General features: G+C 38.9%; 1 protein-coding gene across 3 annotated transcripts in view; it reads left to right on the top strand.

The window, feature by feature from the left end:
- LOC105477137 (carbonic anhydrase 13) overlaps positions 1-23,411 on the top strand; it is an 86,946-nt gene that overhangs the window by 46,241 nt on the left and 17,294 nt on the right. Inside the window, exon 8 of one of the 3 annotated variants that reach the window (XR_984493.2) lies at positions 11,227-11,358. The exons of 1 other annotated variant lie outside the window; for it this stretch is intronic. Coding sequence is in view for 1 of the 2 variants with exons in the window: in XM_071068032.1 (XP_070924133.1) it covers positions 11,227-11,289 (63 nt within the window). In the remaining variant the exon portion in view is untranslated. Of the gene's footprint in view, positions 1-11,226; positions 11,445-23,411 lie in introns of those variants that run through there. One more of the 3 variants, XM_071068032.1, reaches the window with a different exon arrangement.

Below are 23,411 nucleotides of genomic sequence, written 5' to 3'. Positions count from 1 at the left end.
AGTATTCCAAACAGAGGGTGTAAATACTTGGGATTAATTATACAAGTGATGAAAGATGCTGAGAAACCAAACAGAGGACAGCGAGGCAACCAAGAGATTAGCAAGAGCAGGAGGCTCCCGCCTTCCACAGGAGGAGGCAGTGTTCTTGGATCCCAGGAGCTGTGGAACAGCTGAGTTGAAATGAAAATATGCCTGAGTGGTAGGATCTGGTTTTTTTTAAAAAAACACAGTTATTATCTAAGATCTTACTTGAGGCAGAGAGGAGGGGAGAAATACTCTGGGTTCTCTCTTTGTTGTATCCACTAAATTTCCACTAGTACCCGTAGATGGAACCTTGCCAGAAGCCAGACACATGAAAGGCCATCCACTTTGTGATACAGAGATTAGTGGAAAGGTCTAGGATTGAATCTGAGACCATATGGGCTTAAGACCAGCCAAGACACCAGCGCTGAGCACCTCCATTATTAGGTCAGACAAAAGACTCTGATGCTAGGGTGGAAGTCTCCAGAGAGAGAAAACCAATGTTATACTTCTCTCCCATTCTGTAAATTTAATTTGACCACCATTTATTGGACATGTTAGATGCTAAATGTAATGCTAGGGATTAGAGATATAAAGATGATTAAGATGTTATTCCTGCTCTTAAACAGCTCAAACTTCCACGGCACGTATAAAAACAAAATGCCTCAATACAAAATATTAGTTTTCTTAATTTTAGGCATCTATAGAGTGCTGTGGGAATGTGGAGAAAATGAAGAAATTATTAGTTCTGGAAAAATTAACAAAAAGCATGAAGATTTCCAAGTGTGGTATATTTGGAAATTGAGTTCTTTGGTTCCCTGTGTGGTTTGGTACCTAGTGTCTGGGGACAGGGAGATGTATCAATGAGGACTCTTTTGTTTTAGAATAATAGGAACTCAGCTCAAAATAGCCAAAACAAATAATATAATTTATTTATTTATTCGTTTAGAGAAGGGTCTTGCTTTGCCACCCAAGCTGGAGTGCAGTGACGCAAACATGGCTCCCTGCAGCCTCAAATTCCTGGGCTCAAGTGATCCTCCCTCTCAGCCTCCGAAGTAGCTGGGACTACAGATGTATACCACCATGCCTGGCTAATTTTTTTCTGATAGAGATGGGGTCTTGCTATGTTATCCAGACTGGTCTTGAACTCCTGGCCTCAAGCAGTCCTCCTGAATTGGCCTCCCAAAATGCTGGGATTACAGGTGTGAGCCACCACGCCCGACCAATAATGGAATTTATTGATTCACACAATCAAAAAGTCCAGAGGTAAAGCTGGCTTTCATCATGGCAAAGCCAGGATCTGCAATCAGGCCTCAGTCTCTCTACTTCTTGGCTGCCCCCCAACTTCTGTGGGCTCTGTTAGCAGTGAGACTTTCCCCTCGTGTTGGCAGATGAATGCCTGCACCTCTGTACCTATACCACCTTCTATAAGACAGCTTCTAGAAGGTAAAGGAGGGCTTTTATGTCCAAAGACTTCAAAAAGTGTCTGACTTGAATTCTGACTGACCTGGATGGAGTCACATGCCCATTCTTCATCAAGTCCTCATGGCAAATGGAGAGAACATTGGCTCAGGGCAGCAGCGGGAGTCAGTTTCTTTCATAACTGAGCAGACTAAGAGTGGTGGGGTTCAGAGGGACACTGCAGTGAAAGAAAATGGGGGCTAGGACCCAAAGGTTGGGAAAATACTCTGCACAGCAAAAGCAACAAATATCTATTTAGACCTGAAAAAGTGGCTCAAATAGGACAGAAAAGAATAAAATTCATGAGGTAATTCAGAGTTTCCAGGAGATAACTGTCATTCAATTAAGAGATGTTTCTCAAGCCAAAAGTAGAGTCAGCATTTCAATAAGGCATAAGATTTAAATTTTTTTTCTTGCTAATGCTTTGATAAAGTGATTAACTGGCATGAGGAAGAATAGGGACTGTCAGACCTGGTAACTAAACCTGGAATTGCAAACTTGGCATTTCAGCAGGACAGAGCTACTGGGTGACCCAATCTTGTTGGTGTCCCATGTGGGACTCACATGTGGACACTGGGTTCTGAGCATTGTGGCCTGTCTCTTGCTGGCCTCTCTGAAGTTCCAAGAAGGCAGAGACACGTCTGTTAGATTTAATCCTCATCTCTCTTAGCCTTCTTTGAACTTGTCTAGCAACCAGCACGGAATGATCATGCCTTCTATTCACAGTGCCTTGTCCTGGCAGGTGGTTCAAGAAGTACTTGTTGAAAACCCTGATGAATGAACACATGGATAAGCACTCTGATCACGTGTAAAATTAGCATATCCTGCAACCTATTCTGCCTCAATAAATAGCAGGTGTCCATAGATTATTCACCTAAAAACTCAAGCAATTCATTCCCCCAGGACATGCCAGTTTATCAATTGTGAAATTACTCCAAGATGTGGCAGGGTAGATTGCACTGTGACAAAATAGGTAACCTCTCTCCCCAGGATGATCTCGGTTTTCTTTTTTTCTTTTCTTTTTTTTTTTTTGAGAAAGGGTGTCACTCTGTCAGGCTGGAGGGCAATGCCACAATTCAGCTCACAGCAACCTCTGCCCCACAGGTTCAATTCTCTGGGACTACATGCATACATCACCACACCCAGCTAATTTTTGTATTTTTAGTAGAGATGGGGTTTCACCATGTTGGCAAGGCTGATCTCGAACTCCTGACCTCAGGTAATCCACTTGCCTCAGCCTTCTAAATTGTTGGGATTACAGGAGTGAGGCCCGGCGCCCATCCTCCCCAGGATTTCTAACCAAGTGTTGCCCTTTTTTGTTCTGGCTAAGGTTCTCACATCTCTCCTCTGAGTAAAATCTTCTGCTGCCATCATCTGGACAACTAGGACAATTTCTTTCACAGCCAGTGCAGTAGACCAGCAGATTGGCAAGCCCCTAGGGGTCCTTGAGAAATTTTCAAGGAGTCACTGAGGTCAAACTATTTTATAATGGTACCAAGTGTTATTTGCATTTTTTAATAACTGTTTTGGCATTTGCACTGCTGTTACAAAAGGGTTGATGGATAAAACCTCTGGTTTCTTACATAAATCAAGGCTGTGGCAATAAACAATACTAGGAGTCATTATTGTCTTCACCACTGTCCAATCGCTGTTTTAAAATGTTAGTTTCTTTCAAGAATGTTCTTGTTCCTAAGTAAAAATTGCTAATTTTATTAAATCCCCACCCTGAGTCTACATTCTTTTAATATTTGGAGTCAAGAAATGGAAAACCCGAATGAAGAACTTCTGCTGCATATTGAAGTATGACGATTACCTTTAGGGAAGCACTTCTGTGATCGTCTGAATGGCAAACTGAATTAGCCATTTTTGTTTTTTGTAGAGCACCATTTTTATTTGATAGAAAAACTGACAAACTATGGATATTCAGACTTGGGTAATTGGCAAATATTTTATTGGAAATGAACAAAGTGAGCTTGTCACTTCAAGAAAAACAAGCTAAAGTATTTGTGGGCAATAGTGAAATAAGATTTTTCAAGAGAAAATTTGGATTTTGGAAAGTTTGTATATGCCTCTGTTGGCTTGCCTGCTTTTCAAGGGATAGAGACATTTCTAATTAGACCACTGATTATTTGAATAAATGTGATTGGGGAGATATTTTATAATGAATTGTGTCAATATTTTGAAGATATGCCTAACTCAATGGACTGATACTTTCTAAATGACCAGTGCATGATGTTACAGTCATGCACAGAAAAATCTATCTATTCAAAATTCAATATAGAACACTAGATTTTACTGGAAGAAAGCATGAAAAGTTTATTTGTATGGTTTATTGATAAAGTTTATTCATATGGTTTTAAGAAACCAACACTTGTGGCCGGGCATAGTGGCTCACACCTGTAATCCCAGCACTTTGGGAGGCCGAGGCAGGGGGATCACCTGAAGTCAGGAGTTTGAGACCAGCCTGGCTAACATGGTGAAACCTGTCTCTACTAAAAATTCAAAAATTAGCCAGGTGTAGTGGCGGACACCTGTAATCCCAGCTACTTGGGAGGCTGAGGTAGGAGAATCGCTTGAACCCAAGAGGTGGAGGTTGCCGTGAGCCAAGATCACACCATTGCACTCCAGCCTGGGTGACAAGAGCGAGACTCCATCTCAAAAAAAAAAAAAATAAACCACCACTTGTTAGGTTTTAGTGTAGTACTGAAGACAAATATGCACAATTTTCTGAAAAAGCTACTAACTTCCTCCTCCATTTTTCAAGCTACATATCTCTGTGAGTCTGGATTTCCTTCAAACAGTTCAAACAAAACAGCCTATCACAGCAGACTGAATGCAGAAATAGCTGTAAGAATCCAGCTGTCTTCTATTTAGCCAGACATTAAGGGATTTATAAAAAAGAATGTAAATATCTCTTTTTTGTACCTTTTTTGGTAAAATATTATTTACACAAAATTTGTTATTTATGCTAATTTATTGTTATATGAATTTATTACCTTTAAATGAATTAGTAAAGAAATACTTTAAATCTTCTGTTTAAATTTCTAATTCAGTAAATATCAACAGATATAATCCACATAAACAAAAGCTCTTTGGGATCTTCAGTAACTCTTAAGAGTGAAAAGGTTCCTGAGACCAGAAGGATTAAGAACTACTCCCGTGGCCAGGCACTGTGGCTCACACCTGTAATTCCAGTACTTTGAGAGGACAAGGCGGGTGGATCACTTGAGGTCAGGAGTTCAAGACCAGTCTGGCCAACATCGTGAAACTCCATCTCTACTAAAAATACAACAACAACAACAACAGCAAAAATTAGCTGGGTGTGGTGGTACATGTCTGTAATCTCAGCTACTTTTGAGGCTAAGACAGGAGAATCGCTTAAATCCGGGAGGCAGAAGTTGCATTGAGCCAAGATTGCGCCACTGTACTCCAGCCTGGATGACAGAACAAGACTCCATCTCAAAAAAAAAAAAAAAAAAAAAAAAAAAAAAGAAGCACTCCTATAAAGCACGCCCCATGATTCAGTGTCCCACCACTTGTTCTTCCCAGCACTCCTTTCCTCTAAAGTAGTGCTACTGAGCAGAGTGGCATATGCTGTAATCAAACCATATACACATACACAAATATATTACCCAGATACCAAAAGGTAATAGTGTTCACACTATTAGACACAGCACTGGTCACTCTAGTCCAGGCACTTCTAGGTTCCCTCTTCCTTTATGGCCCTTCCTCACTTTTACTGTTATCTCTTCCTTGCCACTTTACTTCCTCCCATCAAGTCCAAGGCCAAGGGATCTGTGTTAATTCCTGTTTAGAAGCTGAAGGGACAATATAATTTTCATTGTGTTTGAGTTAATTTCTTAAATTCAAGTCCCAACAACTTGTTGTATAGTCTCTTAAGGCCCTGGCCAAGCAGTTCCCTGGGTTCAATGTACAAAAATTCCCTACCTAGTTTTGCTGCTAGCAAATTGTCACCCCTCTTGTTCTAAGCATTTGGTTTTGAAAACCTCTCCCTAGTGCCTTCTATTTTCTTGTGTATTTCTAAATGATTCTGACCATGAGCTTCAAGTTTCTTTGCCATGCTCTTTCCCAGTCTCAACTTTTACATGTATTGGCCTCCCACTTTTTCTCATGCCTTCTGTTCTACCTGTAGGCATTTACATCTCCAAGGCCCTACCTTGCAGTTCTTTCCTCTTCTCTTGGAAAAGAGCAGTAACCTATCTTGACAGATTTGTTACACTGTGGTTTTTTTTTTTTTTTTTTTCTTGCTGGATTATAGCAATGCAATAGGCATGTGTGGCCGGGAGTAGACCAGATGGGTATTTTCCTGGAGAGTCTCAGGAGTGAATGAACCTTGATGAAGTCCTCTAGGTCTGGAGTCAAGCCCTCAGCTCTGCAAAATCAGAAACCTAATTTGTCAGCACTATGTCCCTTTCTTATTGGCAGACTTACCATAAGTGAGTTCACAAGTCTGAAATATAAGATAAAAAATCAAGTTATTAATTTATAATGAGTGATATGAGTCTTACATTAGCTGGAACACTAATCAAACATGAACGTTCATTCAAGAAATATTTCTTGAGCACCACTAGGAAGTCCACCATACACAGGAAACCAAATTATATAAGATGTTTACTTGGTGAGTATGGATCTCAGAAAAAATAAGGCAAATAGGAGAAATAAATTGTCTGAAACATCCAACTCATCTAAAGAGTGATTTTCAAAGTGGGACATAATAATAGAATTTTGTTGGCTGTACTTCCCAGCATTTTCTTCAAAATATGTATAGGTTTGCCAAAAGGACTAAAATACTTGGCCTGTTGACTAATGTTTTCTTAAACACTGGATTATATTTTGATAAACTAGCAATATGCGCTTCTGTCGTTCTCAGTTTTCTATTCTGTGATAAATCCACCATTTCCCTAGTTGGCACATCCTTTTATTGGACATATTAACACATGCACTCAAGTAACATTTTCAAATGTGAAGCTACTGTGCCCTTTAAGGAGTGTTTTCATATTTTGGTTCTTATTCATAAGGTATATATTGCAAAGTCCAACTCTGAGAGAGCAAACATATAATATTAAGCTCACTTTACTTATTCTCAAGTTCTTGTGGGAAAGTCTCAGTATAGCCCCCAAGGACTATACAATATTGTTTAAAACTACTTATTGAATATATCAAAAGAAAGTGAAGTGTTGTAATTCAAGACAATGAGACAGCATAACCCCCAAAACTCAATATAACCTGTTTCTTTATTTTATTATTTATCTATTTAATTTATGTTTTATTTTCATAGGAATTTTCTTCTAGGAAACCTGTGTTAGCATTTGATACAGGTAGATGCAATGTTTTCTCAGCCAGCTAGGATGAGATGCAAGAAGAGAAATACAGGGATGCAGACAGAAGGAACTGACTGAGATAAATATAAGTAAGACTAATCATAGCTCTGTGACTACGTAGAGGTTTTACAGGTATAATGACTTTTAAAGGCAATTTTCAGGATTATTGTATAATAAAAATCTTTGGGATCTATGAAACTTCTGCAGCCCTGGTCCCAAGGGAATACCCAAATATCGTGTATCTAGCAGTGCCCCTTTCTCTTGGCATAAAGACTATGCTGTGCTGGGTTTTTCCATCTGTCATTCAGACATCCTGAGATCAAGTAAAACAGTAATTCCTACACCCTCATCTATTTCCTTCTCTTATTTCCTGTATAGTGGATGTACTTTCTGTGTTTTTCCCCTTAGAAATTGGAGCCTGGACAAACACAAGCTTGAAATGCTCCTTCCTCAAATAATGAAAGGTTCTGTTGTGCTTTGCAGCCACCCAGAAGCATGCTTTCAGCTGAGCCTGCTCGCTCATCAGAAGAATTTGAAATTTGAGCTCCAAATGTTCTTTTATATAAATGACTTTATTAAGAAAAAGCAAAGCCAAATCTGGCTTCTCAACCAATATTAAGGAAGAGAAGAAAAAGAGAGCTCTGTTTGTTTTCTTTGTTATGAGAATACACTTCATTTGTATTCAAGCAAAGACTTTTTTGTCATATATAATGAAAGTGTACGCTTGTTAAAAATCAGTAAGATTGAAAAGGCTAGAGGATATATTCCATTTTAACCTTTTTTTTTTTGTATAAAAGAAAGATCTCAGCTGTATCTATCTCAGTATGCTTGAATGAGTCTCTATAGATGGCTCATATTTCTTGTGAATGTGTCAGCTTATCATTAGATCAGGTAGCATCTTTCAAATGACTTGGTGAAACTTAATTACCTACTCTTGTTCTGTAATAATTTCATATAGGTAAGCGTACATATGAAATACTTTGTAACTAAGTTGTAAATCAAAACCAAAATTTATCTATGCTTTTTCACCCTTGCCCACTTATTCCTCTTCAATGCTTGATGCAGAATCAGAGAATTAGTGAATGCCTAATCATGAATTTAATTATTTACTAGACATGGGTATATGTCATGTTTCTATCTCTTCACTTGCCTTCTGAGCTGAATGTCCTGGTTTCCTCCCTCCTCACCAGCTGTTGCTTTCCGGTCTGTTCTCTCTCTACTTCACTCACTTCCTAGGTAATTTTTGTTTTCTAGCCCCATGATTTTAAAAACATAGTTGAGATATATATATGTGTGTGTATATATGTCTCATATATGTGTGTATATATATCATATACGTATATATTCAGAGATATATACTATATATCATATATGTATATATATTCAGATATATACTATATATCATATATGTATATGTATTCAGATACATATACTATATATATGTGTGTGTATAGCAGCATATATCAGAGATATATATCCATTCCCAGTCTTTCCCCTGAACTTGGAACTCATATACCCAACTGCCTATAAGACTGCTCCATGGAATGTCTGACAGTGACCTCAACATTAGCATGTCCAGATCCCTCAGTTCTGCTTCCCATCCCCTTGTTGTGCCTGAAACCTTCCCTTCCCCAGGATGCTCCATCTCAGTAAATAGCACCACTAGCTACACAAAACTCACAGTCATTTCTTCACTCTCTTTCACTCACACCCAGATTGAATCTGCTAGCAAGTCCTATGGATGCTACTCTTAAAAATATGGCTCTCAGCTGGTCTCTCTGCTCCACTCTTTACCCCCTACATTGTTCACACAGGGGCCAGAGTGATTCTTTGAAAAAGCAGGTCAGAGTGCTTCACTCCATTGAGCTCCACACTGCAGTGACTTCCTATCACTCAGAACAAAATCTGCTGTGCCTATGATGGCATATAGAGTACTCTGTGATCTGTGCTCTTGCAGCTCCTGCCCCCATTCTCTCCCCCTGTCCCACCCACCACACTTCAGTCTTGACACCCTCCTTGTTTTTCTTCTGCCAGGCCTTTTCAATCTTTACAGTGGATATTCTCTTTGCCTGTAATGCTCTTCCCCAGGTACTCATATGAATCACTTCCTCGTTCATTCAAATGTCACCTCTTCAAAGAGGCCTTCCCTGACCACACTTTCTAAGTAGCAGCCCTGTTACTTTCTTTCTCCTTACTCTGATTTATTAGTTTTCATAGCATTTACAACATTATTAACATAATATTATTTATTTTTAAACATCAGTCTCTCTTACAAGAATGTAACCTCCTTAAGGATGTGGTTTTCATTTTGTTAATCAGAGTTTCTTTCTTTTTTTTTTTTCCCAGAGTTTCTAGCACCTAAACTGTGTTTGACTCATGATAGACATCAATAGGTATTTAATTAACCAATAAATATTTTTTCATGCACATTTGAACTAACATACATTGACAATATAATCCTTAATTTTCTGGATTAGTTGTGTGCATCTATAGAAGATCAGGTATAAATCTATAATTATATGTCAGCTTTTATGTTATATTGAGTGCATGGGTGTTCCTTAAAAAAAAACCCTTAAAAGATATTGCAGTTTTTAAGACGTTAATGCACCTATGCACTTGCACATATTCACAAAGTGTTTTCGGTAGTACTTCAGTACTTTGAAATCCCTGTTGTGGGAAGTCAGGGACTCTGAATGGAGGGACCGGCTGAAGCCATGGCAGAAGAATATAAATTGTGAAGATTTCATGGACATTTATTATTTCCCCAAATTAATACTTTTATTTCTTATGCCTGTCTTTTCTGCAATCTCTGAACATAAACTGTGAATATTTATTTCATGGACATTTATCACTTCCCCAATCAATACTCTTATAATTTCCTATGCCTGTCTTTACTTTAATCTCTTAATCCTGTCATCTTCGTAAGCTGAGGATGTATGTCACCTCAGGACCCTGTGATGATTGCATTATCTGCACAAATTGTTTGTAGAGCGTGTGTGTTGGAACAATATGAAATCTGGGCATCCAAAAGGAACAAGATGGCTGCAATTTTCAGGGAACAAGGGAGATAACCATTGGGCCTGACTGCCTGAGGGGCCAGACAGAACAGTCATATTTCTCTTCTTACAAAAGTGAATAGGAGAAATATTGCTGAATTCTTTTTCTCAGCAAGGAACAGCCGTGAGAAAGAGAATGCATTCCTAGGGGGAGGTCTCTAAAATGGCCACTCTGGGAATGTCTGTCTTACACAGTTACAGATAAGGGATGAAATAAGACCTGGTCTCCTGTAGTGCCCCCAGGCTTATTAGAATTAGGAAATTCCTGCCTAGTAAATTTTAGTCAGACCGGTTGTCTGCTCTCAAACCGTGTCCCCTGATAAGATGTTATCAGTGACAATGCGTGCCCAGTGGGACCTGAAACTTCATCAGCAATTCTAATTCTGCCCTGGTCCTGTGGTCTCGCTCTGCCCCCATTTGCCTTGTGATACTTTATTGCCCTTGAAGCGTGTGATCTCTGTGACCCACACCCTATTTTACGCCCCTCCCATTTTGAAATCCGTAATAAAAACTTGCTGGTTTTATGGCTCAGGGGGCATCGCGGAACCTGCCGACATGTGATGTCTGCCCCAGACACCCAGATTTAAAATTTCTCCCTTTTGTACTCTTTCCCTTTATTTCTCAGACCGGCCAACACTTAGGGAAAATAGAAAAGAACCTACGTTGAAATATTGGGAGCTGGTTCCCCTGATAAATCCCCCTAAAAGTTTTCACGCAATGTTCAACAATATAAATCTTATTTCAAGTAGCTGATTCATAGTGAAGATCCTTACTCACAATATAATAGATGCCATATTTCCCAATACTCAGGTGGTCACTTCACTATGGGCCCCTTATCTTCCAGAACAACACTGCTAGGGTGAGAAAGAGAGAAAGGGAGTGAGGGGGAGGATGGAGAGAATAAAATAAAATGTTCTTACAGTAACTGGTCAGTACTTGAAAGGGAGAATATGCAGTAAAGGAAAAGGAGTATTTAACAGGAATTAAGCCTTCAGAGGAAACAATTATGTGAGCATAATCTCCTCTAAAGAGGAAAAAGGAAGGTACAGAGACAGCAGTGACTTGTTCCTTATCTTAACCACCAGATGGTGGTGTCGCATCAGAAAAGCTGATTTGCACTGCCTGGGAGTGCATGAGCCTATGGGGCACCATGGCCATTACTTTACTCCCACCTGCTAGTGCAAGAGTTCAGCCCCTTCCGAAGTCTCCCTCTTCTAATTATTTCTAAATATTCCCAAAGAGTGTCTCATTTGTGGTCATGAGTGAGTCAAGTCAGCTCGCATTTGGTGTCTCATAATTTCTTCTCTTTTGTCTTCACCTCCCTCTCTCCTCCTCCTACCTTCCAGGTGCATCACTTGGCCACCATTCCCTGTGGGAGCAGCTCTGCCACCTGCTCTGGGCATTGTTAATCCTCTGGGTCCCAAACTGATTCCACTGGGCCTTGCTTTTGCTGCTGCTAGGGAAGAGAAGGCAGAGAGGTATTCATTAACAGTAAACATTTGATGTGCTCAGCCCTCTGTGATCTACCTCTACTAAGCACAAAATAAGGAGAACTGGCTTCGGGTAAAAGCAGGTTTGGATTAAAATTTCCTAATGCCAAGGCTGCTTGAATGTTGGATTACTCTTCATCTATACTTCTATAAATGTGTAATCTTGTTCTAAGTTTTCCACAAGTGGCATAGAGTCTCATCTGTGAACACTGTTCTTCTCTGCAGGTGGGATGGACTAGATCAAGGGTCTTCAGCAGCTTTGATCAACCAGTGGATTTCAAAGACCCATTAATTAAAAGCTTTTTGATAAAAATCTTTCTTACAAAGGGCCCCTGTGTTTGTCTTACCTCCCTGCCCTTCTCTTTGGCATGCTCCATTCTTGTCAAGATTCCCAGTGAGTTGGGATTCTTTGAAAGTTAGCTACTGTTCTTTCTCCATTCCTTATTCAATTCCAGGTTTTCCGCTGGGTCAAGACCACATCCCTGCCTTCAAGGCTCAGCGATTGCATTAAAAGCAATCTACAACCTTGCCCAGCCTAGCTTTTTCCTCTGTGGTACCTTGTCTACCCAGTTATCCATACACAAGACTCCATTCTTCAGAGGACATTCCTAGCATTAGAGCAAGCAAAGCACTTATTTGTTCATGAAAAGTTATGGGAATGTGATTAGAATTTTCTAGCCTTGAGTTTCTAGAGAACTCAGGTACTGCTTTTTCATATAAGAAAAAATTGGAGAAGCCTTTGGGATTGCTGGCCCTACCCACCCCCAACTGAATCACCTAAGGCCCAATATAAGCATGACTTTCTGCATATTTTTAGATTTAGATTAAGGGCAGTGGCCATGAGGGAAGTACTAACTCTCACTTGAAGGACAGAGGATAAAGTACGATGGCTTGTTAGAATGAACAAGTTTCTTCTTTTTCTTTCTTTCCTTTTTTTTTTTTTTTTTTATGTGAGGTAAGGTCTTGGTCTGTCACCCAGACTGGAGTGCAGTGGCACATCTTGGCTCATTGCAGCCTCGACCTGCTGGGTTCAACTGATCCTCCCACATCAGCCTCCCAAGCAGCTGGGACCACAGGTGCACACCACTACGCTAGACTAATTGTATTTTTTGAAGTGACAAGGTTTCACCATTTTGCCCAGGCTGGAGGGCAAGTTTCTTAACATCTCCAGGTCTTGCTTATCTAATTCATAAAAATGAAAATAATAATAGTATCCATATAATAAGTTTGGTGTGCATCTTATACAGGATGAGGCACATAAAGGAATTATTGCAGTGCCTGGAACCCTCAATAAATGTTAGCTGTTATTTGTTTGAATGTGTACAATCTGTCAACATGGGAGATTTAAGAACAATCTAGTATTTCCAGATTCCTTTTTTAGGTCCAGACACTAGGTGTCACTGCTGATGTTTAGTACTTTCCAAACAGAGGGTAAAAAACGTTCTAGCAGTTGCAACAAAAGCAAATTGACAAATGGGATCTAACTAAACTAAAGAGCTTCTGCACAGCAAAATAAACTATCATCAGAGTGAACAGGCAGCCTACAGAATGGGAGAAAATTTTTGCAATCTATCCATCTTACAAAGGTTGAGTATACAGAATCTACAAGAAACTTAAACAAATTTACAAGGAAGAAACAACTCCCTTAAAAGGGGGCAAAGGACATGAACAGATACTTCTCAAAAGAAGACATTTATGCGGCCAACAAACATGTGAGATAAAGCTCAACATCACTGATCATTAGAGAAATGCAAATCAAAACTACAGTGAGATACCATCTCACGCCAGTCAGAATGGTGATTATTAAAAAGTCAAGAAACAACAGATGCTGGTGAGGTTGTGGAGAAGTAGGAAGGCTTCTACACTGTTGGTGGGAATGTAAATTAGTTCAACCACTGAGGAAGACGGTGTGGTGATTCCTTAAAGACTTAGAACCAGAAATACCATTTGACCCAGCAATCCCATTACTGGGCATATAGGCAAAAGAATATAAATCATTCTGTTACAAAGATACATGCATGTGTATGTTCATTGCAGCACTATTCACAACATCAAAGACGTGAAATCAATCCAAATGCTCATCAATGATACACTGGATAAAGAAAATATGGTGCATATACATCATGGAATAATATGCAGCCATAAAAAGGAACGAGATCCTGTCCTTTGGAAGGACATGGATGGAGCTGGAATCCATCATCCTCAGCAAACTAATACAGGAACAGAAAACCAAACACTGCATGTTCTCACTTATAAGTGGGAGATGAATGATGAGAACACATGGACACAGGGAGGGGAACGACACACACTGGGGCCTGTGAGTGGGAGGTGGGGTAGGAGGAGGGAGAGCATTAGGAAAAATTGCTAATACATGCTGGGCTTAATACCTAGCTGATGGGTTGACAAGTGCAGCAAACCACCATGGCACACATTTACCTATGTAACAAACCTGCACATCCTGCACATGTACCCTGGAACTTAAAATAAAAATCAAAATTACAAAAAAGTTCTAATGAAAACAAGGTGCTGGGGGTGGGAGAAGAAGGGAAAGTAGACATTGCCCTCTTAAGAACACAAGCCTTGATGCATTTCTTTAAATGTTATATTAAAAGTGAGTTAGCCTTAGAAAAATTGTAAGGCTTAAATCAATGTACTTAGACATCAATTAAGTCAGTATGGTTTGCTGATTTAACCAATTAAAGTTGACACAAAAATAAATAGTGCTACTATATTTAAAAAGATGCTGCTTCTGCTGAAAGGCTGAAACAATGGAATAAGCCTCAAAAATTAGAGGCATGGAGGAAGAGATGGAAAAGGGACGTTAACCAACAGCTGAATAATAGAAGGAAGAAAAACAGTAAAAGACAAAACAGCCTACAGATCTTGTGTTTACATGATGGGTAACATTAGACAAATATGGATCTTTTTCTTCCCATTAAATATTTAGTCAATTTATTCAAATGTTGAAGCCTTCTTTGAAATATTTCCCTCAGTCTGTATATGTATAGAACATCAGATTAATAAAAATATATAGCTAAAAGTAAAAATTCCCATATTCAGCATATATGTAAGAGAAATGGAATTTCAAACTGTACTGATTTTGTTAATTGCATTAGAGGTTTGAGACAGGAAATGCTACTTTATATCAAATATTGAAAAGAGAGGTGGTGGCAGGGATTTAGAAGCACACCTTCCTTAGTCGCCATTCACAATAGTTGATCGACTGCTGTGGAGAGTCTTAGCCCAGGAGGAGGGCAGGCATTTACTTTGCAGAAGAAAAAGAGTAAGAGATGGGCAGCTAAATAAATCTAAATTTTTCTCTAAGCACTGTTCACAAATCAGTTCATTTAAGGCTCACTATAACCCCATGATACAGGTACTATAATTATTCCCATTTTACAGATGAGAATGCTGAGGAAGGCCAGGTTAATTACCTAAAGCATTTGGGCTAGTTAGTAGGTTTGATAAAACAAGATTTCATTAAGTTGAGTTACATGTTTCTAAAAAAAACTTGTAAGATAAAGTCAATCATGTTCATCTATCCACCATCTTTCTGATCTCCTTAATTAAACATTTTATATAGTTTTAAGAACGTATCGTACACATTTGTTCCACTCTTCTCGTTTAGCATAACTTTATAAATGTTGTCTTGTAAATGCTTTTTTAATGTGGTGAACACTTATTTTTAGTGACAATAGGAATTATGGTGTGCTCCAGAGTGCCCTCAGAATTCTCAGAGTTGGTTTGGGGCCAGGAGTGGAGATAGGTCAGGACCACAAACAGGCCGGTCTTGGTTCTTACCCTTACCCACTTGCTTCATCTAGAGCTATTGCACTTTAAAACATGAAGTATTTAAAATCAACTTGCATATTTAGTGCATACTATTCATTAAAGAAAGGATGCCATAGTCAAAATAGTTTAAATATCATGAGTTAGCCTGTAATTTAGAATTCCTCTAATGAACAGTTAGGTTCGTTCCATTTTTTATTGTTACAGAAAATATCGCTATGAGCAGCTTCGTACACATGCTATTTTTGCTTTTCCTCTTAACCGTTTCCTTACTTTAAATTTCCAGGCACTAATTTAGGCCTAGAGGGTATGAACATTTATAAGCATGTTAAGCAGCATTGACAAATTGCCCTGGCTAAGGCAATTTACAATTGCAATGCACGTGTGCTTGCTGTTTATTCTCAACCCAACAGTGACGGCTTTGAAAAACAAACAAAAAAACCCTACACATATAAAAGACAAAAAATAAAACAATATAAAATCTAGCAGTGTAAATTAGTGTATTTGGATCATCCTAATTTAAAGGTAGCTTGTCTACCATGTTCCAAGTGAGGCTAACTGGCCAAGCTCGATTGGTGCCACCAAAGTTTAGCTCACAGAATGTGCTGTAGTAGGTGGCTGGAAAAATAGTGAGAAAAAAGGTTAGCTGTGAATAAGAAGCCTGTCAAGATTAAAAAAACAAAAACCAAAAAACTTCAAGAGCCAATTTAAAAAGCTATTCAGGGATCACAGAAAAGGGAAGACACACTGGTCCTTTTGGAATCTTGAGAGCCATCATTGAGGGGCTGCAATTTGGGGAACTGAACTTTTCCTGAAGATTTCTTCACTCTGAAATTTAAATGGGGCAGAATGTAATTAGTGCTGCTTATTCGCAAGGCTGCATTGGAGGAAATGTTAATGTATTTATTTTCTACAGGTAGTGGTTTTTAAATATCACATTACCAAGGACAAAAAAAAAAGGAAAGAGAAAAAAAATCACTCATATTTTCACCCCTTACCAGTGATAACTCTTAATATTTTGACTTTTGGAAATTAAAATAAATGAGTCTCTAATGTATTTTGCTCTAATATAATTTTGGTAATTAGCATCACTTTTTATAAGCCAGATAATGCATTGGTAAATTGTTCTTATAAATCTCAGCTTTGTGTAATTTTTTTTTTTTTTTTTTTTGAGATGGAGTGTTGCTCTGTCACCCAGGCTGGAGTACAGTGGCATGATCTCGGCTCACCGCAACCTCTGCCACCCAGGTTCAAGTGATTCTTCTGCTCGGCCTCCCAAGTAGCTGGGATTATAGGCGCCTGCCACCGCGCCTGGCTAATTTTTGCAGTTTTAGTCGAGATAAGGTTTCACCATCTTGGCCAGGCTACTCTCAAACTCCTGACCTCGTGATCCACCTGCCTCGGCCTCCCAAAGTGCTGGGATTATAGGTGTGAGCCACTGTGCCCAGCCAGATTTGAATAATTTATAATGTCCTTTATATTATGAAGGCTAAGGCTACTTTATATCCAAATGTGCTGGTTTACTTCTCTTAGTCAAACATATAAACCCACCTATAAACCCACCTGCAAGCTCAGCAGAGAGGACAAGGAGCAATTGTACAATTTTCTCACCTCCATATGACATCACCCATGACATGGTAGTGGCAAATGGCTGAAGGATGTCACACACTGCCCTGCTGGCTGGTGCTAATCTCTCTTCTCATGAAGCAGAGACATTCAGTCTATGGTATCACATGGATGCCAACATTAAGGTTGGAACAAACAAGGTCAGAGTATGTCCGTCTTTATTAAAGTTCAAGAAGACACTAGGATTTTAATTGTTAAAAGTCATACATTTACCTTTTAGCACAGAAAAGTTGGCTTTTAGGCCTGGCTCTATATTCAGTAGGGATTGGATTAATGAGGCCATAGGACACCCCAACTTCACACATTCACACTCAGATCCCATGAAGGAACCTGGAAATTGTGTATGTGATATGACGGTCTCTTTGGAAGAAGAAACTCTTCTTCACACCCATCACCCTAGTTCAGGCCTTTATTGTCATAACCTTCCACTCTCTTGCTTCAGTCTGACTCCCTCACCACTATACTCATCATTGCTAGAACACAGAGCTGGTGGTATTTTTCCCTGGCCACACACCTTTGATGAGGGTTACATTGACAACAGAGCAGAGTCCAAACCCCTTACTCCTGCCTTCAAGAGCTTTCTTTCACTCTCTAGCTCCAACCCCTTTTTCCACCTCATTTCTTCCCATTCCCTGGCCAGCCCCCTTGTGTTCCAATCTCTCCAGACAACCTTGTGATTCTCTAAGCCAGCTCTGTTTTTCTCTTCTTTTGCTCTTATGCATGCTTTCTTCCCTTCTATGAAGTTCCCTTTCCTGGAAGAAAGCAGATTGCACTCTCCTTTAAGGACCAGCATAAAGATAGCATCTGAATCTTCTTTGACCATCCCTGCATTGAGCAGAACGAAGAGGTTTTTCAACTCTGTTCTGTTGTGATTTGTTCATAGCACTGCCCACCTTGTTATGCAGTTCTTTGTATTCGTGTCCCCCATTGCTGGTCAACTGGAGCTCCTTAGGAGCAAGGGTGTGTCTATTACATGTTTGTATCCCCAGAACTAGCAGTGCCAGACACATAGTAGATGCTTGTTTAATACTTTGGAATAAACTCATTCATTTATAAATGAGTATGGTCACTGTTAAATTAATAAAAAAGTAAATAATAGTTGCTTCACAATATTTGTTATTTATTTATTCGACCACCCTTTACTGAGTTCCTACTACACACAAGACACTGTTATGGGCACTGGTATCAAAAATGAATAAGACATTGTCCCTGACTTGAAGTGGCCCACAATCTTGTGAGGGAGATAGCTATATAGTATGGAAATATTCATCAATTTATTTTACAAAATACAAAAGCATTCTTACATTTGGATTTCTTTCTGCATGAAATTAAGGTGGAGAGTGGTATTTTAAAAGCAAAAGTAGAAAAACATATAAAGTATATGTAATTTCTGATTGGTACTATTCAGAAAAGATAGGTTTAAGAATAAGTCATCTTTCCTCTACTGCAAGGGTATAAATCCTGGGTGTTTCTGATAAATGTGTTAGAATTTAGATTTTATTTTTCTACCAGAGACAGCCACCCCCGCAGTAGACTGCACTGCCAGGGAAAAGAACAGTGGGCTAGGAATACACACAAACACAGAGAAGCTGCTCCCTTTGCTGCCAGAACCCTGCTGAGATTCTCTGCTATTCCAGGAATCCATAGTACCAGCAGCAAAGCAATGGTATCTCCATAAACATCCTTGGCCTTCTGATAAAGTGAAAAGATAAAGAAGAGTTTGACAAGATAACCAGGAGACAGTTTTGTGTCAATCTTTGATTTCAGCATAAACCTCTCTCGTAGGCTTGGAGTGAGTGCTTGCTAGAGCTTTCCTCTAGTTTGGCCAAGTGAGACAAGGAGTCCCAGTTATTAATGAACTATGACATGTAAAGAGAAAATCTGAGGTAGTCAACTGACATTTTATAAAGGTCAGAGGTTACTGTAAAAGAATGTGTGCAGAGACAATAATCATTCTTCTGTTATACAAGGAGGAAAATCCAGATGCAAAGAATGGTAAGACTAGAGGAGACATCAAGAGGTCAGGTAGTTCAGCCCTTGCCTCCAAGCAGGAGGACATTCAATCATCCAAAAAAAAAAAAAAAAAAAAAAAAAAAAAAAAAAAAGAAAAAAAGAAAAGAAAAGAAAGAAGAAAAAAAAAGAAAAGAAAACAGCCAAGAGGAAATAAAATGAACTCAATAAACTGGATCCTATTTTGGAAATCAAACGTTTTTCTAGCAAATGGCATCAGTTAACACTTGCATTCTGTAGAGCTGATGCTCTAAAATAGCATGGAACCCTGGAGACATTTTAGAATTTTTAAAATCTGTATTATTAGTTTTCTTTACTCATTTCTTGAGAGTGAGTTATTTTTAAGATTATGAAAGATAATACAGCATTGAATTTAATGAATAATGATGTATCCTGCAAGATGGGTGGCCTTTAAGATATCATGGAAACAAATGTCAGCCCTACGATAGGAGAAGGTGATATGGGAGTGAGTATTGACTCCAGTTATAGAAATGCAAAACTACTAGATACATGATGTAGTGGAGAATCAGAGGCGTTTGTTATGAATGTTTTTAGCAAAGCAATGATGAGCTATTCAAAGCATAAAAAATAGTATTTATCCATTTATCGGTCCTTCTATGACATAATTTGAACCATTTAAATTAATGTATTATCTCTCTTCTCTTTCCTCTCAGCTTTCCAGAAGTTCAATACAACTTCTGGAAAAAAAAATCTGATGCCTTTTGCTATCATTTACCAGCAAAGAGTAATAGGCAGGTTGAAAAATTAGTCTGTTCATCTATGACGTACAAGTCTCTAGAAGTTGACCTGGGTAATGGCAGTAAAGACAAGTTTTGGCTTGATAATTAAAGACTATGACTTACACTAAGAGTTACATAAGCTAGGTATTATGTCTGAAATGAGAGAGCTTTTTGGAATGGATACAGGACAAAGGCCCCAAGAAACATGCTCAGAATGGGCATTGCACGAAGGTGGATATCCTCCCTTTTATGAAAGATCTTTGAACTGTTTGAAATTGTGGTGGACAGGATAATGGCCCTGAAAGATGCTGACATTCGAATCCCCAGAACCTGTGGCTATATTACCTAACATGGCAACAGAAATTTCAGAGATGTGAATAAAGGTATAGACTAAGAGACGGGAGATTTCCTGGATCATCCAGGTAGACTCAATGTAATCACACACATTTTAAAATGCAGAGAATCTTCCCTGGCTGGGATTGGAGAAAGCAATGGCGATGACACAAGTGAGGTCAGAGACAGTGTGCACTTTGAAGATGGAAGAAATGGGCCATGACCCCAAGAGTGTGAGTGGTCTTTCTAAAGCTGAAAAAGTCAGAGAAACAGATTTGATCTTAGGGCCACCAAAAAAGGACCTGAGCCCTGCTGACAATTACTTTTCGTGCAGTAAGAGCCGAACCATGTAGAACTTCTGACCTAGGGAACTATGAAATAATAAAGTTTTGTTGTTTTAAGCCACTAAGTTTGTAGTAAACTGTTATGGAAGCAATAGAGAACATACAACAATGCATTGTGATAATAATTAAAAATCCCTGACCAGATGTCTTGAGTCTGACTTATAGAATAAGGATGCAATGAACAGCTGGCTGTGGCTCTTCATGGGAGTGATCTATTGGTAGGCAACTCCCATTCAGTAGTGGGCCTTATTAGAAGGGAATTAATCCTTCTTTTGGAATAAGGAGAAAATAAAATCTTCAGCCTCTGCCTGGAAAATCTTGAAAAGATCACACAAATTCTCATGGTGCAGGTTGATTCTCACTGTTTCAGTTAAATGCTGAGAATTAACTTATCAGTTTATGAAATATTTCAGTTAATCTTGACACCAATCTTGATTTGTATTCTCCCATTTTACATAAGAAAAACTGCAGGTAAGAAGTTAAGGCAACTACAGGTAAGAAGTTAAGAAACACTTTTACAACTCCAAACAGAAACTCTGTAACCATTTAGCAGTTATTCCCCATTCCACCCTTCCTTCAGCCCATGGTAACCTCTAATCTACTTTTTGCCTCTGTGAATTTCTTTATTTTAGATATTTCATATAAGTGGAGTCATACAATGTTTGTCCTTTTATGTTTGGCTTGTTTACTTGGCCTGTTTTCAAGGTTAATCCACGTTGTAGCTAGCATGTGCCAGAACTTCATTCCTTTTTATGGCTGTGTTATAATATTCCTTTGAATGCACATACCATATTTAATTTATCCATTTATCTATTGATGGACATGTAGGGTTTTTTCCTCCTTTTGGCTATTGTGAATAATGCTGTTTTCAATTCTTTGGCTATCTCGGAGTTGAATTGCTAAGTCATATGATAGTGTTTACATTTTGAGGGACTGCCAAACTATTTTTCTATGGCTGCATTATTTTTAATTCCCACCAGCAACGTATGAGGGTTCCACTTTCTCCACATCCTTCCCAACACCATCATACTAGTTGTTAATATCTAATGGTATCTTATTGTGGTTTTGTGTAAATGAACTTATACATTTATAGCAGTTGCTGAGAATTTCGGTTACAATGAATAGAACCATTCATGTCATCTTTCTATAACATTGAAGTTGGATCCTTTCTATCTTTTAATTTTCCCAAGTTTTGTGCATGTAAAATCACTTTTGGATGTTTACTACCACTCCCTTGTTTCCCCCAGTCACTAGTGTTCTAGCTCTTGTCCTAGCTTGGAGAGCCAGGTCATCTAGGAAGAGACTCAGGAACAGGGAAGAAACTATAGATGGAGCAATTTTGTGCAATACGGAAATTCATGTGGTACATAAAAGAAGGCAAGAGGCCGGGCGCGGTGGCTCAAGCCTGTAATCCCAGCACTTTGGGAGGCCGAGATGGGCGGATCACGAGGTCAGGAGATCGAGAGACGATCCCGGCTAACACGGTGAAACCCCGTCTCTACTAAGAAATACAAAAAAATAGCCGGGCGAGGTGGCGGGCGCCTGTAGTCCCAGCTACTCGGGAGGCTGAGGCAGGAGAATGGCGTAAACCCGGGAGGCGGAGCTTGCAGTGAGCTGAGATCCGGCCACTGCACTCCAGCCTGGGTGACAGAGCAAGACTCCGTCTCAAAAAAAATTAAAAAAATAAAAAAAAATAAAAGAAGGCAAGATAGTAGTGTACATAAGGAATTATATGGCTATAAAGAAATATAAAAATTATGTAGGGGAAAGAAAACATGGGTGTATGGATGGAAAAGCAATGGAGGAAATGATAGCAGCAAAGCAGGTACACTCTGAATATCAGCCAAGACTGGAGGAGCCATCCTTCAGAGTCATCATGTCTCTAACTTGTGGCATCATCGTAGAGAGAAAATAGATTTGGATTCCCTAAACCCCTTTTAAGGTAGGGTGATCATGCCCCCTCTTTTTTTCTCTCGGGCAGAGAGGTAGCTCCTGCAACCCTGATAAGTTTGGGAAATCCACTTCCCCAACCCACCTTGAATTGCCACAGTAGATCAGACATAATTACACAGTACATTGGCCCAGTGGATCTAGTAAAAATAGCCTGTGAGATTTAGGAAACCTGAAGTTCCACTCAAAAGGAAAAAATAGTGCTTCCCCCCTCTCCCCGCAAGGAGATGCTCTTTATTAAAATCTTAGATTCTATATTTGATTGGTTATCCCTGAGCAAATGTGACCTCATGATGGGAGAGCATACTTCACTGTCTCTATGACATCAGATTTAACTTTCAAAAGAAATTATGCACCAGAAGTTTGAAAATATGCATGCCATTTCACCTTCTGTAATTTATATCAAGAAAAAAAAATCAAAGCAATGTGCCAATATTTATGTGAATATTATGCAAGATGATTGCTACAAAGTTGTCTATCAAGAAAAATTGACAACCACCTAAATGTCCAACAGAAAGAGTTTGTTAAATAAATTATGGCTTACCCATTTACTAGAATACTATTTTGTCATTAAATTGTAAGTTGTCATTGTAAGTGTAAATTGTCATTACATTGTGGAAATTATTAATTCACATAAAAGAATATTCAGAAATTATTGACAAAAGAAGTGAATTATGGAAGAATTACGTCTCAATTTGTAATTATCTATCTATATATTTTTATCAATCTGTGTATCTCTCTATATATTATCTGTATCTATATATCTACCTCTGTATCTTCAACCATCTCTCTATCTCTATATATCCATACATATATGTCTGAAAGATTATATATCAACATCTCAATAGTGGTCTTTGGACAGAAGGATTATGGGTGATTTTTATTCATTCTTAAGCATTATTTGTATTTTCTAATTTTCATACAATTAACTCACATTCTTCACCTACATGTCCTGGAAAATATCAGATGGTGGCAACTTCACAATTCTGGTAATAAAGAGGGCTTCTTCCCCTGCACAAATGCATGATCATACCCCTCTATCTTCCCATATTTAGAACAGTAACATGACATTCTGGGTGTCCTTTAAAAAAAAAGTATTCTAAATTCTCCTTAGAGAAGACCAGCAAGATAAAATTCTACGAGGCAGCAAATGCTGATGTGGAGACTGGAGATGAAGATGGTTCAGCAATGACGCATCTTACTGGTTTGGTCACAGAAAGGAGTGTGTTGCCAGTTCCCGCTGTCGGGA

This window comes from Macaca nemestrina, chromosome 8, assembly GCF_043159975.1.
Source record: "Macaca nemestrina isolate mMacNem1 chromosome 8, mMacNem.hap1, whole genome shotgun sequence".
Lineage (NCBI taxonomy): Eukaryota > Metazoa > Chordata > Mammalia > Primates > Cercopithecidae > Macaca > Macaca nemestrina.
This window is presented reverse-complemented; position numbering and strand designations above follow the sequence as displayed.